This window comes from Mus caroli, chromosome 10 (genome assembly GCF_900094665.2).
Source record: "Mus caroli chromosome 10, CAROLI_EIJ_v1.1, whole genome shotgun sequence".
Taxonomy (NCBI): domain Eukaryota; kingdom Metazoa; phylum Chordata; class Mammalia; order Rodentia; family Muridae; genus Mus; species Mus caroli.
In genome coordinates, this window is record NC_034579.1 from 36,937,841 (window position 1) to 36,952,687 (window position 14,847).

Sequence of the window (14,847 nt, forward strand, 5' to 3'; positions counted from 1 at the left end):
TCCAAAGTTCCCTAGCATTGTCTGAGTCTTTACTTTAGTTCTGAACATTGAAGTTTTATCTTCTCCCACATACCCTTACCATTCTGTCTTTCTTAGTTGAACACACACACACACACACACACACACACACACACACACACACACACACGGTTCCTTGTTCCCTTTGTGTACCTGGTTGAAAGATGTGGACCAGGACTTTAAGCTTTGTCTTTAGCCTGAGCCTGGGAGCCAGCCGACCTGTCCCAGGAGAGATGGACCCCCGCAACTGGATCCCCTGTGGCGCCAGGGGTGTGAATTTCTTGGTGGGAGAGGTGAAGAGAGCTCAGACATCTGGCGCCACTCTCGGTTCTTGCAGCTTCAATAAACTTCTTGCCGGAGACCTGCGCCCGCTCAGCCAGCTCTTGGAAGTGGCCTACAACGTGGGTACCACCGGGGCGGACTCAGGCACGGTCACTCAAGTCTCTGCTCTCCCTGTCCCTGCCTGGCCAGACCGTTTGGAGGCCCCTAGCAGCCCCTGGTGTAGGCAGAGCCACGCCCTACAGCACCACCCTGCAGGCGTGGGCGGGACCCAGGCTGTCAGGAGAGGAGGACTGCGGCGTACGGAGGTTCGGATTAAGTCTTTCTCTGTGTTCTGCACTGGCGCTGAGGTCCAAACTCCTCGGAACTCCCCGGTTCCTGCCACCAGGCATCTCTTGCTTTCCCTGCGCCACCCCTTCCTCTGCCCCTAGGCCTGGGACACCCTTCCGACAGGAAGCGGCTCTTCCAGCCCCAGAAACGCCGGGTAAGTAACCCAGCGGTGCCAGCTGTGCATCGTCGGGCTCGCTGGGCTGGGGGTGAGGATAAGGAAGCGGGTGGGGAGCGCTTCCGGGGAAATGGGGTAGGGAGCCACGCCTGGCTGGTTTGGCGGGTCCTCCTGCCTGCCCTACCCAGATGAGCGCCTTTGTGCAGATTTTTCTGTCTAGAGTATTGGGAACTCTCACCCCCGCTGCCCAAGGTCCAGCTCTCCATCCCTTTAGACGCTCCACCTATGGCACATCCTTTGTGCTTGTTTCCAGTCTGGGTACCTCTTTTATTTCCTTTAGCAGAAGTCGCTCCAACCCCCAGATTCCCACTTCCAAGAGGGACTCCTGTTCTTTCTGAAGATCTATCCACTCTTGTCCTAGTGACCCGCAGTGGGTAACCTTTGCCTCCTCCTATCACGCGGGCAATGAAGGGGCTGCTGCGGGGGGGTGATAGATCGGCCCACAAGGACCCAACCCCCCCCCCCACCTAGTTGCCTCTCCCACCGAGAGCAACCCATCCCCCCATACTCTTCATCTCTTCCGGTGGCAACGTGAGAAAGCCCTCCAAGAGCCCTTAAGCTGCGTGTGGGCTGGAGGGAAGGAAAGGGGTACAAAGAGAGGCCTTGTCTCTAGAGATTCCTGGGAGAGCACAGAGGAACGCCGTGGGAGTGAGGCTAGGGGTCGATTAGATGTGAGGGTCTGCGGAAGGGGCTGCTGCCCCCACTCCTTCCCACAGCCCGTTGGAGCAGCGACGCAATTTCTTCTCAGGGGAAGTGTTTTGACCACAGTGAGTCAGAAGGTCTGTCATGCACACAACAGTCACAACATTCTCAGGCTATTTGTGAGGGTAGTTTGGGTGGCTGAGAAGTGGAACCTACACAGACAGTGTTGCCCCTTGTCAGGAGGTAAGCACGTGGAAAAGAACTTTGCCTTTGGGGAGAGGCACATCCTACAACCAGCGTGGCACTAAGTTCGCCAAAGGGCGCTGGCGAACAGAGACTTAGGAAGAAATGAGAGTGTGTCTGTGAGGCAGCCGCAGTTGAACTGGGGTGTTAGTTCCTGCTGTCTACAAGAAGGGAAACCTCCGCCCCCACCCCACCCCTGGCAGCCCGCTGAGAAACTCCCCGGTGTCCTACTTACTGGTCCTAGGGAACGCCCACTACAATTCCTTGTCCCCTGGGCCTCAGAGATCGCATATGATAGCTGCCGTGACACTGGACGGACGGGAGGCACCCTTAGCATCCTTGTGCCCGGGACTACTGTGTTTTCATTCCTAAATTTGGCGAATTTCACTTTATAAGAGATAGCTGCTGTCTCAGAAGGGGTTGGGGGTGTGGATCATGGCCTGGGAGTGGACTGGAAGCAGAACCAATCAGAGGTGGACCCTGAGCTCCCTTGTGACAACGGCCTGCGCTGCTGGCTCCTCCCCCTTTCTTTTCCCTCCCTCCAATCTTTCCTTCTCTTTTTTTCCCACAGGCACTGGGTTTTCTCCCAGCTGCTCCTGCTGTCAACAGGGGCCCTACATGGCGTCACCGGCCTCCACCAACCCAGCACATGACCACTTTGAGACCTTTGTGCAGGCACAGCTGTGCCAGGATGTACTGAGTAGCTTTCAGGGGCTCTACAAGAGCCCTGGGAGTGGAGTCTGGTGGGGGATTGTCCCAGTACCACAAGATCAAGGCCCAGCTCAACTACTGGAGTGCCAAGTCACTGTGGGCCAAGTTGGACAAGAGAGCAGGCCAGCCTGTGTACCAGCAAGGCCAGGCCTGTACCAACACCAAGGTAGATATGTAGAGTCTGGGAGTGGTGTGAGCATCAGGGGAGACAGAAGGAGACAGGATGCTATGCTACATACCCCACCCCCGTGTGTGCTTGCAGTGTCTCGTGGTAGGTGCCGGGCCTTGCGGACTTCGGGCTGCTGTGGAGTTGGCACTGTTAGGTGCCCGAGTGGTGCTTGTGGAAAAGCGTATCAAGTTCTCTAGGCACAATGTGCTCCATCTCTGGCCCTTCACCATCCATGACCTTCGGGCACTTGGGGCCAAGAAGTTCTACGGGCGCTTCTGTACTGGCACCCTGGACCATATCAGTAAGAACTTCATGTTGGCCCTCGGGTTGGTGTGCCCAAGTCTAGAGAAGGGAGACTGCAGGGTCAGGCAAAAGCCAGGGTGAACAGGCATCACTGTAACCAGGTGACCTTTAAGAACCGGATCTGACATCTGTAAAACGGACAGTGATTTTTCTTATCCAAGTAGTCACCCTGCCTGGTTTCTGAGCTCGGATGTTCTCAGGTGTGCAGAGTTGTGTGGTCACAGATGAGCTCAGTGCCTCTTAGCCTCCTGTAGCTCTGAACAGAAAGCACAGTGGAGCGAGAGAAGGCGTGAGTCCATTCTTAACGCCGCCGCCACCTCACTTCCAGGCATCCGACAGCTTCAGCTGCTTCTACTGAAGGTGGCCTTACTGTTGGGGGTGGAGATTCACTGGGGCGTCAAATTCACTGGCCTCCAGCCCCCTCCCAGAAAAGGTGAGTGTTTCTGAGATCTCCTATCCACCAAAGAGAGACCCCTACAAGGTGCTAAGGGAGGTCTGGGTGGGAGTCAGCTGACTCCTTCCTGACAGTGAAGTCTGGGCAGCCCTAGCCTCAGGCAGCGAGTCTGAGGGAAAAGCAAGGTATGCAGGGTATGGCCTTCCTCACCTGCCTGCCTTGGCAGCCAGGAGGTGTGATCTGATAAACTACTCTCCAGAGTGTTGAGTCCTTTACGAATTTATTTTGTTTCTCTAGCCTGACCTGGGAGAGTGTAGGGCCCCCCTGACCTCTACACCTTTGTGGCTCTCATGCTCTCTGTCTCAGGGAGTGGCTGGCGTGCTCAGCTCCAGCCCAACCCCCCAGCCCAACTGGCCAACTATGAGTTTGATGTCCTCATCTCAGCTGCAGGAGGCAAATTTGTCCCTGAAGGTGAGTGGTCCTTTTCCTCATAGATGGATGATAGCTGGATGATAGTTAGATGGAAGCCAGCGTCCTAGGCTCCCCCGAACCTTCCTAGAAGTATTACCCCACCTCTTCCCCTACTACTAGGCTTTACCATACGAGAGATGCGTGGCAAACTGGCCATTGGCATCACAGCCAACTTTGTGAATGGGCGCACGGTGGAGGAGACACAGGTGCCGGAGATCAGCGGGGTAGCTCGGATCTACAACCAAAAATTCTTCCAGAGCCTGCTCAAAGCCACAGGTCAGGGCCCACCTTCAAAAGGCCTTCCCTTCTCTCCCCTTTACTATGGGATGTTTCCCACTTGCCTCTCAGACCTGGGATGGCTCCAAGGAACCTCACTTTTGTCCATCCTTGGTGGTCTTGCCAACAAAAGAGGAAGAACTGTCCTCCAGGGACCAAGCAGCTGCTCGCTTGGCATGAAAGTCCCTGGGACTCTCTCTTAAATGCCTGGCCATTTTGCTTTCTGCTCCTTCCTGCTGGAGAGTAAGATGTACATTGCAACCGTATGTTCAAGAGGATGCCATGTTTACTTTGGCTTTATACTGCTGCTATGTGACCAAGTGATAAAGGCCTCCCAGCTGTCATTCCACCTGGCTTCCCCTCTTGCCTCTGGGGCCTGGACAGATGGCGCTTTGTGCCAGCAGCTCTGTGTGTGAGACACTCGGTCAGCCACAGCGTGGGTGCTTAAGGAGGTGATGTTTGCAGAATCACTGAAGACTCATCTCCCGTCCTCTGCTCTGCCCGCCAGGTATTGATCTGGAGAATATTGTGTACTACAAGGACGAGACCCACTACTTTGTGATGACAGCCAAGAAGCAGTGTCTGCTGAGGCTAGGGGTGCTGCACCAGGTAGGCCCTGTGCCCAGGAGGGAGGAGGGAGGAGGCCGGGCCGGGCACAGTCTACCCCAGTTATGGACAGACTCCATCCTCTCTGGCCTCCAGCAGGCAGTAGCTCCATTTGACAAGCGCTTGCTCTCTGAATGTAGGTGGCAGTAGGAATCCTCGAAATAGCTGCTTGCCTTTCTTCTGTGTACTAAGTATGCTGAGTACTATGTACTTGCACACTTAGTACTATACTAAGTACTATGCTGAGAGCTTTTAAGTACCTTATTAAGTTGTGTGTTGTTTGTAAATGCTGAACAAACAGAGGCTTTGATGAGATCAGGACAAAATCTATGACAGCAATGACAATGGGCTTCCTGGCAGAGCAGGGCTTGAGATCCTCCGTAGCAGGGTGAGAATTGAGGAGGGAATATGAATATGAGAATCAGGCTGCTAGAATTCTATGCCCAGCCTTGCTTTCAGTTGCTATGTAGTCTAGGCAGCCTCTCCCGGTCTAGGCCTCAGCATGTGAACGCTGGGTCAGTCCTCCTAAAAGGGTGGAGCTGAGCGTGTGCCTTTCCTCTCAGAGGGCTCCTCAGGCTCTTATCTTTCTGCCGCGTAGGACATGTCAGAGACTGATCAGCTGCTGGGCAAAGCTAATGTGGTACCGGAGGCTCTGCAGCGCTTTGCCAGAGCAGCGGCTGACTTCGCCACACATGGCAAGCTTGGGAAACTGGAGTTTGCTCAGGATGCACGCGGGCGGCCTGATGTGGCGGCCTTCGACTTCACAAGCATGATGCGGGCAGAGAGTTCCGCTCGTGTCCAAGAAAAGCATGGTGCCCGCCTACTGCTAGGGCTGGTGGGGGATTGCCTAGTGGAGGTGAGCATATGGGCCCCACGGCTCAGGAGGGAGCTCTCTTATTGGGGGCGGGTCATATAAAGTGTTATGGGAGGAGCTTAGGGGCTGCTTGGTGGAGGGGGAAAAGCTGTGTGGGGTGGAAAAGGGTCTTCCCCACCGCAGATATCTGGGCTTCGGACATACTCATTGAATTCTCATTGATTGGCTTCTATTCCTCCTACCCTGTAGCCCTTCTGGCCTCTGGGCACTGGAGTAGCCCGAGGCTTCTTGGCAGCCTTCGATGCAGCCTGGATGGTGAAGCGGTGGGCAGAGGGCGCTGGGCCGCTAGAGGTGTTGGCTGAACGGTGAGGCCGGGGGCTCAGAGACTAGACAGTACTGGTAGGGAAGACATGATTCGGGACACGGGTCAGGAAGAGGGGGCAGGAGATCCTGAAGGTAGGGATGGAGGCATGGGACTACAGGAAAGCCCTGCAGTTGCTCAGGGGTGGGTGCTGACAGCTCCCCTCTTGTCTGTGCACCGCCTTCCACCACCACCAATAGTGAGAGCTTGTACCAGCTTCTGTCACAAACATCCCCCGAGAATATGCATCGAAATGTAGCCCAGTATGGGTTGGACCCTGCCACCCGATACCCCAATCTGAACCTCCGGGCTGTAACCCCCAATCAGGTCAGACTCTCTACCCTAACCTCCCGCCCATCTTCCCAGATCGTCTCCCCTCCTCAGCTGCTGTGCCAGCAGGGGGTCAGCCCTACCACAGCAGGCTCCTCCCTGGGGGCTGAAGGGGGAGGTGGTCAGCTGCCTTGAGACTGAGAGGAAACTACTTAGGTACAAGACCTCTATGATGTGCTGGACAAGGAGCATGCTCAGAGGAAGAGTGACGAGCCGGACTCCAGGAAGACAACCACAGGTGAGCAGGCTTGCACGGGCTAGCGAAGCATCATAGGCATGCAGCAGGGCTCTAGGGTAGTGCCTGGGCTGACAAGCTTGTTCTGGATGCTTTGAGATTTAGTGGGGTGGGATGGAGGCCACAGAGCTTGGGCAGCCGCTGTGTGCCAGCATGGGGGTGGTGGCTCAGTGGTTTGCACCGCTGTGCTGTGTTCTACTGGCAGTGCTGAGTCACCACAGCCGTGCTCTGCAGTTCCAGCTCTTCTGCCAACCCCTTCCTGCAGCCATGGGTGTAAACCCAGATCACCTGTTCTGTGAGCCTCTGAGCTTCGCTGCCCTTGTTTCCCCTCCCCTGGCTTTTATGGGGCTATAACAGTCGCTCTTTATTTGTTTCCCAACTCGGCATCAAGAAGGGCAAGGGTTTAGAATGGGAGAGGAGACTAGCAGCAGGCGTGTGGGCCTTGGGCACAGCATGGCTCTGCTCCCCTAGGGTCCGCAGGCACGGAGGAGCTTCTGCACTGGTGCCAGGAGCAGACAGCTGGCTTTCCTGGAGTCCATGTCACTGACTTTTCTTCCTCGTGGGCTGATGGGCTAGCTCTGTGTGCCCTGGTACACCATCTACAGCCTGGCCTGCTGTGAGTCCTGCCTCTCTCCTGGGCCCAGCCCTCCCTTTCACTGCTTGGTAAGAAGATGCTGGGCAGGAGTTGGCAGCCCAGTGAGTCCCAGCTCCACCTGTCCCTAGAGTTGGTAATCCAGTCTGGCTCTGCTCAGCAGCCCAGCAAGGTTTTACAGAGTCTAATGCATCCAGATAGAGAAGTCAGAAGCTGTGGAAGACTGGGAGTGGAGTGCGGGGGTAGAACATACTTGCTTAGCGTGAGTGAAACCTCAGTTCAGTCCAACAAACACACACACATGTGCATACACCTATGCACACACACATGCACACACACACACATTGCTGCTAGTTGTGGTGTTGTACAACTATAATCAAAGCACTTGAGAAGCAGAAGCAGGAGAGTCACTGTAAATTTGAGGCCAACCCTAGCTACATAGCACCAGTTCGGCTCTCCCAGAACCCCCACTCATCTTCCCAAATGAACTCCCTTCCCCAACCAGGCCTTCCTTGCTGCTCCTGGGGGTTAGTCCTACCACAGGAGGGCCTGTCCCTGTGGGTTAAAGGGCTGAGGGGTCAGACATGTGGCCAAGGAGCCTGTGCAAAGGAAGTGATGAGTGGGGAACAAAACACCACACACAATGACATGGAGGCAGGCAATCACCAACAGACAACCTTCATGCGCTCACTCACCCCTTTGCTCCTCCTGTGGAGTCAGGCTAGTGTCTCAATGGCATTTCATCTGATGCCCCGCAGGGAACCCTCGGAGCTGCAGGGCATGGGAGCTCTAGAAGCCACTACCTGGGCACTGAGGGTGGCAGAACATGAGCTAGGCATCACACCAGTGTTGTCTGCACAGGCAGTCATGGCTGGCAGTGACCCACTGGGTCTCATTGCCTACCTCAGCCACTTCCACAGTGCCTTCAAGAACACGAGCCACAGCTCAGGTGAGTTGGAGGGTAGGTGGGCAGGAAGGGGGTGGAGGGCAGCTATGTAAAGGCCCCAGTGCTGACAGCTGGACTCTGTCTGCAGGCCTTGTCAGCCAGCCCTCTGGAACCCCCAGTGCTATACTTTTCCTTGGCAAACTCCAGAGGAGCCTACAACGGACCCGGGCCAAGGTGAGGAGACTGAGCAGGGTTGAGGCTGAAGAAGGGATGCCCAGTGAGGTTCCAGGGACGATAGAGAATACACTCTGAGGAGAGGGGAGAGCTGGGCTCAGGTTATCTTCACAGTCACAGGACCTGTTGTAGGACCACAGGGAGGATGCTGGTGACCAGAACCTTCCCTTGCAGGTAAATGCAGACAGGGTAGGAGAGTCCAGCACTGTTTCTCTGCTCTGTCCTACCTCCTCTGTACCCTGCCCTCCATTGCCAGCTCTACAGGTCCTGCTCCTGTCTCCCTGTCTAGTGTTACTCCCTTCCCTGCCAGGCTTCCCTTTCTGTACAGATCCACTCCCCTGCTACCCGAGCATCATCTCCTTAGGTAGACGAGGAGACTCCAAGCACTGAGGAGCCGCCTGTCTCTGAGCCCAGTATGTCTCCAAACACTCCAGAGCTCTCTGAACACCAGGAGGTAGGTCCAGGGCCCATCCTGCAAACGCCTGAGAGGGTAGGAAAGGGCTACGTGAGAATGTTAGACCTGGGCAGTTGGCTTTGGGTCTGGCTGACCCTCTATCCTGGGGCTCTGTGCAGGCTGGGGCAGAGGAGCTGTGTGAACTCTGTGGGAAACACCTCTACATCCTAGAACGCTTCTGTGTGGATGGCCATTTCTTCCACCGGGGCTGCTTCTGCTGCCATACCTGTGAGGCCACATTGTGGCCAGGTGGCTATGGGCAACATCCAGGAGATGGTAAGTGGGCCTGGGAGATGCTACAGGGGACTTGGGGCTTTCTTGGAGACAAGGGGGTGGGGAGGGAGAGGGAGACTGGACAATAGGTAGAAACAGCCGCCTCCAAAGCTTTACATCTGGAGGCCTAAGAAATCTACTGTAAGCCTCCACCTTCCCTCTGAGTGTCTGAGCAGTGAGCTGATACCTAATTTCTTCTACCCTTCCCAGGACATTTCTACTGTCTCCAGCACCTACCCCAGGAGGACCAAAAGGAGGCTGACAACAATGGAAGTCAGGTTAAAACAAAACTCTGTGTGATGGGATGCGGAAAGAGGCAGGTGCCCCCAGATCAGTGGGCTTTGCAGGCAGTAAATGAATGCTGTCCTCCACTGAAGGACACTTGTCACCAGTGCTGCCTGACAGTGTCTACTAGGAGGGGTCCATGACCTTACCATATGGTGGGCTTTCCAGGAGCTCCCTCCACCAGGAGACAGCAACATGCAGCCAGACCCCTCCTCTCCTGTACCTCCTGCGACGAGGGTCAGTCCTGTCCCAAGCCCCAGCCAGCCTGCGCGTCGGCTGATCCGACTCTCCAGTTTAGAACGCCTGCGGCTGTCCTCCCTGAATATCATCCCTGACTCAGGAGCGGAGCCTCCTCCCAAACCCCCACGGAGCTGCTCGGACTTGGCCCGAGAATCCCTGAAGAACAGCTTTGTGGGCTGGGGTGTGCCAGTCCAAGCACCACAAGGTAGGTGCTCTTCCTACAGATGTGCTCATCTCGGAGGCTTCGGGCAGGATGGGCACTAGAATTTCTGCCACAGGGATTCTGGGAAATAAAAACAGAGGTCCCTGGACTCCCAACCCATACCTCCCTCTCCTCTGCTAAGTTCCTGAGGCCATAGAGAAGGGGGATGAGGAGGAGGAGGAGGAAGAGGAAGAAGAGGAGGAGGAGCCCATGCCACCTTTGGAGCCAGAGTTGGAGCAGGTGAGTAGCAGGGACCCATGATCTGTCTCATGACTCTGTGTGAGCCTGGAGGCATCTGGCAGGTATTTCATGCCCCGACGATAGAAGCACCAAGAGCAGGCACCCTCCTCTGGATTGTCTTCTCACCCAGTCTCACAAGTTTGCCTCTAAGTCTTTTATCAGGGTTATCAGAATTTACCGCTTTCCATCCCAGTTTTTCACCCTTCCGGTTTCCTCCATTCTTAACCATGGGCCAGACCTTGCTGCTGACTGGCCCAACCTTCCCACAGACTCTGCTGACCTTGGCCAAGAACCCAGGTGCCATGACTAAGTACCCAACGTGGCGTCGCACCCTCCTGCGCCGTGCCAAAGAGGAGGAGATGAAGAGGTTTTGCAAGGCCCAGGTGAGCCCCGGGCAAGCCCCAGGCACTAGAGTTCTGAAAGGGTCAGTGATCTGAGCTCAGAGCACATTCAGTGCTCTGCTCCTGAGCAATCAATCCGGCGTGTCCTGCCTTACAACCCACAGGCCATCCAGCGAAGACTGAACGAGATTGAGGCCACTATGCGGGAGCTGGAGGCCGAAGGCACGAAGCTGGAGCTGGCCTTGAGGAAAAAGAGTAGTGAGTAATGTCATTCAGGAGTGACATGCTAGCACACACACCGTCTCTCTGTGACATGCTAGCACACACTGTCTCTCTGGCTCCCGACAACATGGTCAGCCCTCAGCAAACCCGGGGACCAGTGGATGTGCACACAGCTGACTCCAATGATGGCCTATTGTCCCTGGGCCCTGCCACCCTGTGACCCCTCCCATCCCTTTCCCATCTTCTCAGGCTCTCCAGAACAGCAGAAGAAACTCTGGCTGGATCAGCTGCTACGGCTCATTCAGAAGAAGAACAGCCTAGTGACTGAAGAGGCCGAGCTCATGATCACGTAAGGCCGGCGGGGGTGGGGGGGTGGGAGGGGTGGCGGTGTGTGGCGACATGGCACAGGAGCCAGGCCCCATCCCTGTTGCCCTGCCAAGCTGTGCATCTGCTGTCTCTGGTTTCCACAGGGTGCAGGAGCTGGATCTGGAAGAGAAGCAGCGGCAGCTGGACCACGAGTTGCGGGGCTATATGAATCGGGAAGGTCTGTGTGCTATCTCATGACCTTGGACACTGACCAAGGAACACAGTCCTCTGGCCTATGTATGTCCTGCTGAAACAATTCAGGAGAAAGCCAAAGGATGTGACCCCCAAGCCTCCACTCTCCTTCCAATCATGGCTGCACGATTGGGCTTTTGTGCAATATTTCCTCCACCTGGGAAGCACTATGGTGCCAATCCTAAGTTTGAAGTCTCAACAACAAAGCCTGGGGCGTAGAAACCACATAAGCTAAGCTAGCCTCTCCTAGGCTCCCCACCCAGGTTCCTGTTGTCTAAGCTTCATCTTCTCCTTTTAGAAACTATGAAGACAGAGGCCGATCTGCAGTCTGAGAACCAGGTCCTAAGGAAGCTGTTGGAGGTGGTGAACCAGCGGGATGCTCTGATCCAATTCCAGGAGGAACGGAGGCTCAGAGAGATGCCTGCATAGATGGGAGCCCAGGGCTAGAAGATGATGTGCCTCCCTGCCCCGTAAGCAAGACACCATCACAAGGGCTGTACCTCCGCCATCTGGACTGCCTAGTCAGAGGCTTCGTTGTTTACAATAAAAGGATTATGACCATGAACAGGGTTTATGCTCTGTGCTGGCAGGAGACGGGAGTGTGCAAAGAAGGCAAGTGAGAAGCCAATGCTCTAAAGCCACACAGTGACAAGGCCACTGACCTTCAGTTCCCATCATGCCTCTGCAAGGAACAAGGTAGAGCCACTAGAGTGTGTCAAGCAAGTTTTATTGTTCCTAAGCTCTGTCCTCCTCCTGCTGCAAGCAGTGGGCTAGGTGAGGCTCTGAGCCTCGGTCCTGGGTCTCCGTTTCCCTTGTCAGAACATGCAGCATCTCAGCCTGGGCCTGACATAAGCCCTTGGTTTCCTGCTTGTGGAAGAGGTAGACTGCACCTGCCACCAGCACCAGACCCACACTGGGTGTGCAGAGGATGATGGCCACTTCCCTGGCCTCTTCTCCTGCAGCCAGGACACACAGCAACACCAGGAGGGACAGCCCCCAAATGATCACATAGCCAGAGAATGCAGCCCACCAGCGAGCTTTAGCTATGCCTAGCCCCAGCTCTGTCCTCGCCTCCCTTAGCACGCTGATTAAATCGGACTTTTCCGGTGGGCCTAGAACAAGAGAGAACGTAGAGCAGGGGTGGGTCAGGGTGGAGGCGGGGCTGCCTTAAAGTAGAGGGGGCAAAGGAAATGCTGCTCACCATGGGCAGGACAGGGGTCTTCCTGAGGGGGGCTGTGCTTCACATACAAAGTAGCCATGAGGGCCTCGTGATCAGAGAAGGGCTTGCCACTGTGGGGGTCACAGCCTGTAGTGGCTTTCAGAGTCTCACAGCAGATATGGAACCCAGAGACTGCCTAGGAAGAGCAAGAACACGGAGAAGCTTAAATTCTCCCAGAGAACCAGCCGACAGGATCCCATTCTTTAGCCATCAGTGGCCGGAGACTGTAACAGCTGAACTAAAGATCAGCATGGGCTAGTGACAGAGGAAGGAAGAGCCTGGAGCAGGCACACCGGGAATAAGAGCCTGACCTTGTAAAGCACGTAGTCAATCCGGATGCCAGACGGAAACGGTCCCAGGTCCTGCTGGCTGACATAGCAGTTCTTGGGTACCATGGTACAGCCATCATCAGAGCCCTAGGGAAACAGGTGGTTAGGATGCTAAGAGACAGGAAGACTGGAACAGCGTGGAGGTAGGTGGGAAACAGTCTCTCACCTTAAAGTCCTCAGCCTCAACGAAAGCATCATGGAGCCCTGTCCACTCTTTCAGCAGGCAGCAGCCCAGGTCTTTGGGGTGCATGTTGAGGTCCCCACACAACAGAACCACATCTGCATTCTTGGATGTGTGGCTGAGTTGGGGGAAGAGTGGCAAGGAGGAAATTCTTCCCTTACTACGTGCCCTCTCAAGGACAACTGCCACCGCTCAACCCCCGTCCCCACCCCACAGCCCCCATCAAGTCCAGGCTCACACACTGGATGAACTGGGCCAGTTCCCAAGCTTGGGCCACACGGTGTGCAAAGTAGATGTCCTTCTGTCGGCTGTACTCAGCATGTAGCTAAAGTGGAATGGGTGAAATTAAAGAGAAGGCTGTCTGAATCAAGCTTGTCATCTGTCACATGGCAGAGTGTGACAGGGAATGGGTGAACCTTGCCCACTGCTACCTTCTGATCCCATGACTCATCCCCAGGCAGCAGAACTAACTAGTGAAGTCTCTTCTCTACCATAGCATTGGGCTGCTTGACCCACTGCCTAAGCCTGGCTAGCCCCACTCACATGAGTCACGTAGGCATTGAGCACCAGTCCACTTAGATGGAGCACCAGCAGCCCCACAGCCTTCCCACAGAACCAGTCTCCATGATGGAACTGCAGGCAAGAGAAGACAAAAAGACTCAGGGTACTGACACCCTCCTGCCAAGGCCCCAGGAAGGCTGCGCCCAGTCTGTGTTAGCAAGGATAGGGAAGAGATCCTTACCATGTAGGGGTAGCCATTCAGACTGTAGACATGCTGGAAGATTTCCTGGATTGGGTGTTTGGAGAACACACAGAGGCCACTGCCTATCATCCCGCTGAAAACCAACTCTTGCTTAATAACCAGAAGAGCAAGGAGGGGAGTACCCAGCCAGCCCTCTTCCCCTCCGCGGTCTCCCAGCTCCGACCAACAGCTTTTCTCTACTGCTAAGATCAACCCCAGAACAAAGCCTAAGACAGCAGCCCTTGCAAGATGAGGGAGATGGCCTGCTCTTCTCACACCCAGAGGAAGAGGATCGAGGGTGCAAGCGTTGGAGAGCTTCCTCGGCTGAGAACAGGCTGAGAACACAGGTTTTTCACCTTCTGAAGTAGTGTGCATCTGGATAGGTGAGCGATAGCCTTTGCCTTAGGTACTGGAAGTCCTGCTCACTCCACACCTGAGGAAGAAGGTGAGGATACTTGCTTGGATTTCATCCCAAACAGAACAGTTCTCCTGCGCCGCCTGCCGCCCTCCTCCAACCTAGCCTGCCCTACAACCTCACCTCCTCCAGGAGAGCCAGATCAAAGTTTTCCAAGTTCAGAAAGTCTCCCAAGCGCTTCATGCGGTCCGCCCTATGTTTGCTCAGGTAGGGGATGTCCCTAAAAGGGGTGGAGGCCGCAGGGGACAGGAGAGATGGGTCAGCGGTTCAATTTCCAGCAAGCACATGACAGCTCACAACTTTCTGTAACTCCAGTTCCAGAGAATCTGGCACCTTCACACAGACATACATACATACAGGCAAAACACCAAATGCACATAAAATAAAAGTAAATCATTTAAAAGGAAAGACATGGGCCAGGTTTGGGACGATTACTGCTGTCATCGCCTCAGCTTTGGATGATAGGTGATTGCTGCAACCACCCAAGCTCTGGTCTTTAGGCGATGTGGACTTTGGCGGTTCGGGAAGGACAGGGTCTGGTTCGGCTGAAGAAGACCTGCTTCCTTCTTAGACATGTGTGAGAGGGGACTGGAAGGTGGCTCCGAGGCCACAGCCCGCGCCTGGGAGCACTTACTTACCAGCAGTTGAGATTGAAAACTCTCAGCCGCAGAGAAAAGTTGAGCTTCATGGCTGGAGTGCTTTGGAGCAAGGGCGGCGGGGCGGATTGCGCGCACAGGCTTATAGTCCCCGTCCGGCGCTGTCCGGACCCAGGAACGCAAGCTGGTTGGGGGTGGGGGGCGACTCCTGCGTTACTGGGACAAAGGCCGTCCTCCCACCCGGAAAGGAAGTCGGCTGCAAATCCCGGGCTGGCTGCGCGAGGCCGCCAGCAGTCCTGGAAGGAATCTCGGGTGAACCGTTCCAGATTCTTAGGTCCTTCGGTGGGTTCTCGGCACCGCGGCCTACAGGTTCCTCCCTCGTCCCCGGCTCGGCTTCCACCAGCAACAGGCTTGAAGTTGATGCGAGGCCCCGCCCACGAACTCACTCAGGTCCCGCCCCTTACGGGCGTTCGGGGAGGAG

At 55.5% G+C, this 14,847-nt stretch overlaps 2 protein-coding genes across 2 annotated transcripts; one reads left to right on the forward strand and one right to left on the reverse strand.

The window, feature by feature from the left end:
• The first annotated feature begins 556 nt into the window (after positions 1–556).
• Mical1 (microtubule associated monooxygenase, calponin and LIM domain containing 1) lies at positions 557–11,449 on the forward strand. The gene is given in 25 exon segments (XM_029482958.1): positions 557–781; positions 2,259–2,404; positions 2,406–2,564; positions 2,661–2,868; positions 3,199–3,303; positions 3,631–3,735; positions 3,856–4,011; positions 4,520–4,620; positions 5,216–5,473; positions 5,681–5,796; positions 5,993–6,119; positions 6,279–6,360; positions 6,829–6,973; positions 7,708–7,898; positions 7,984–8,069; positions 8,434–8,523; positions 8,643–8,799; positions 9,007–9,074; positions 9,250–9,526; positions 9,666–9,763; positions 10,033–10,146; positions 10,269–10,362; positions 10,576–10,675; positions 10,797–10,870; positions 11,183–11,449. Coding segments are annotated over 24 exon segments (3,141 nt in total). The 5' UTR covers positions 557–781; positions 2,259–2,305; the 3' UTR covers positions 11,314–11,449.
• Positions 11,450–11,590: 141 nt separating this feature from the next.
• On the reverse strand, positions 11,591–14,781 carry Smpd2 (sphingomyelin phosphodiesterase 2). Its single transcript, XM_021174551.2, has 10 exons — positions 14,409–14,781; positions 13,894–13,990; positions 13,712–13,788; positions 13,356–13,449; positions 13,157–13,246; positions 12,856–12,938; positions 12,599–12,731; positions 12,415–12,519; positions 12,086–12,239; positions 11,591–11,996 (listed from the first exon to the last, which is right to left on the reverse strand). Exons 1-10 carry the CDS (start codon positions 14,456–14,458, stop codon positions 11,620–11,622), a joined length of 1,260 nt encoding a protein of 419 aa, XP_021030210.1. The 5' UTR covers positions 14,459–14,781; the 3' UTR covers positions 11,591–11,619.
• Between the last annotated feature and the right edge of the window lie 66 nt (positions 14,782–14,847).

Excerpts from the sequence above, each read along its gene's own strand:
- Smpd2 (XM_021174551.2), bottom strand. The coding sequence starts at position 14,458 with ATGAAGCTCAACTTTTCTCTGCGGCTGAGAGTTTTCAATCTCAACTGC. Across the intron at positions 13,450-13,711 it reads GATGCACACTACTTCAGAAG|CGGGATGATAGGCAGTGGCC; the intron begins GTGAAAAACCTG and ends GTTGGTTTTCAG. Across the intron at positions 12,939-13,156 it reads TCAATGCCTACGTGACTCAT|CTACATGCTGAGTACAGCCG; the intron begins GTGAGTGGGGCT and ends ATTCCACTTTAG.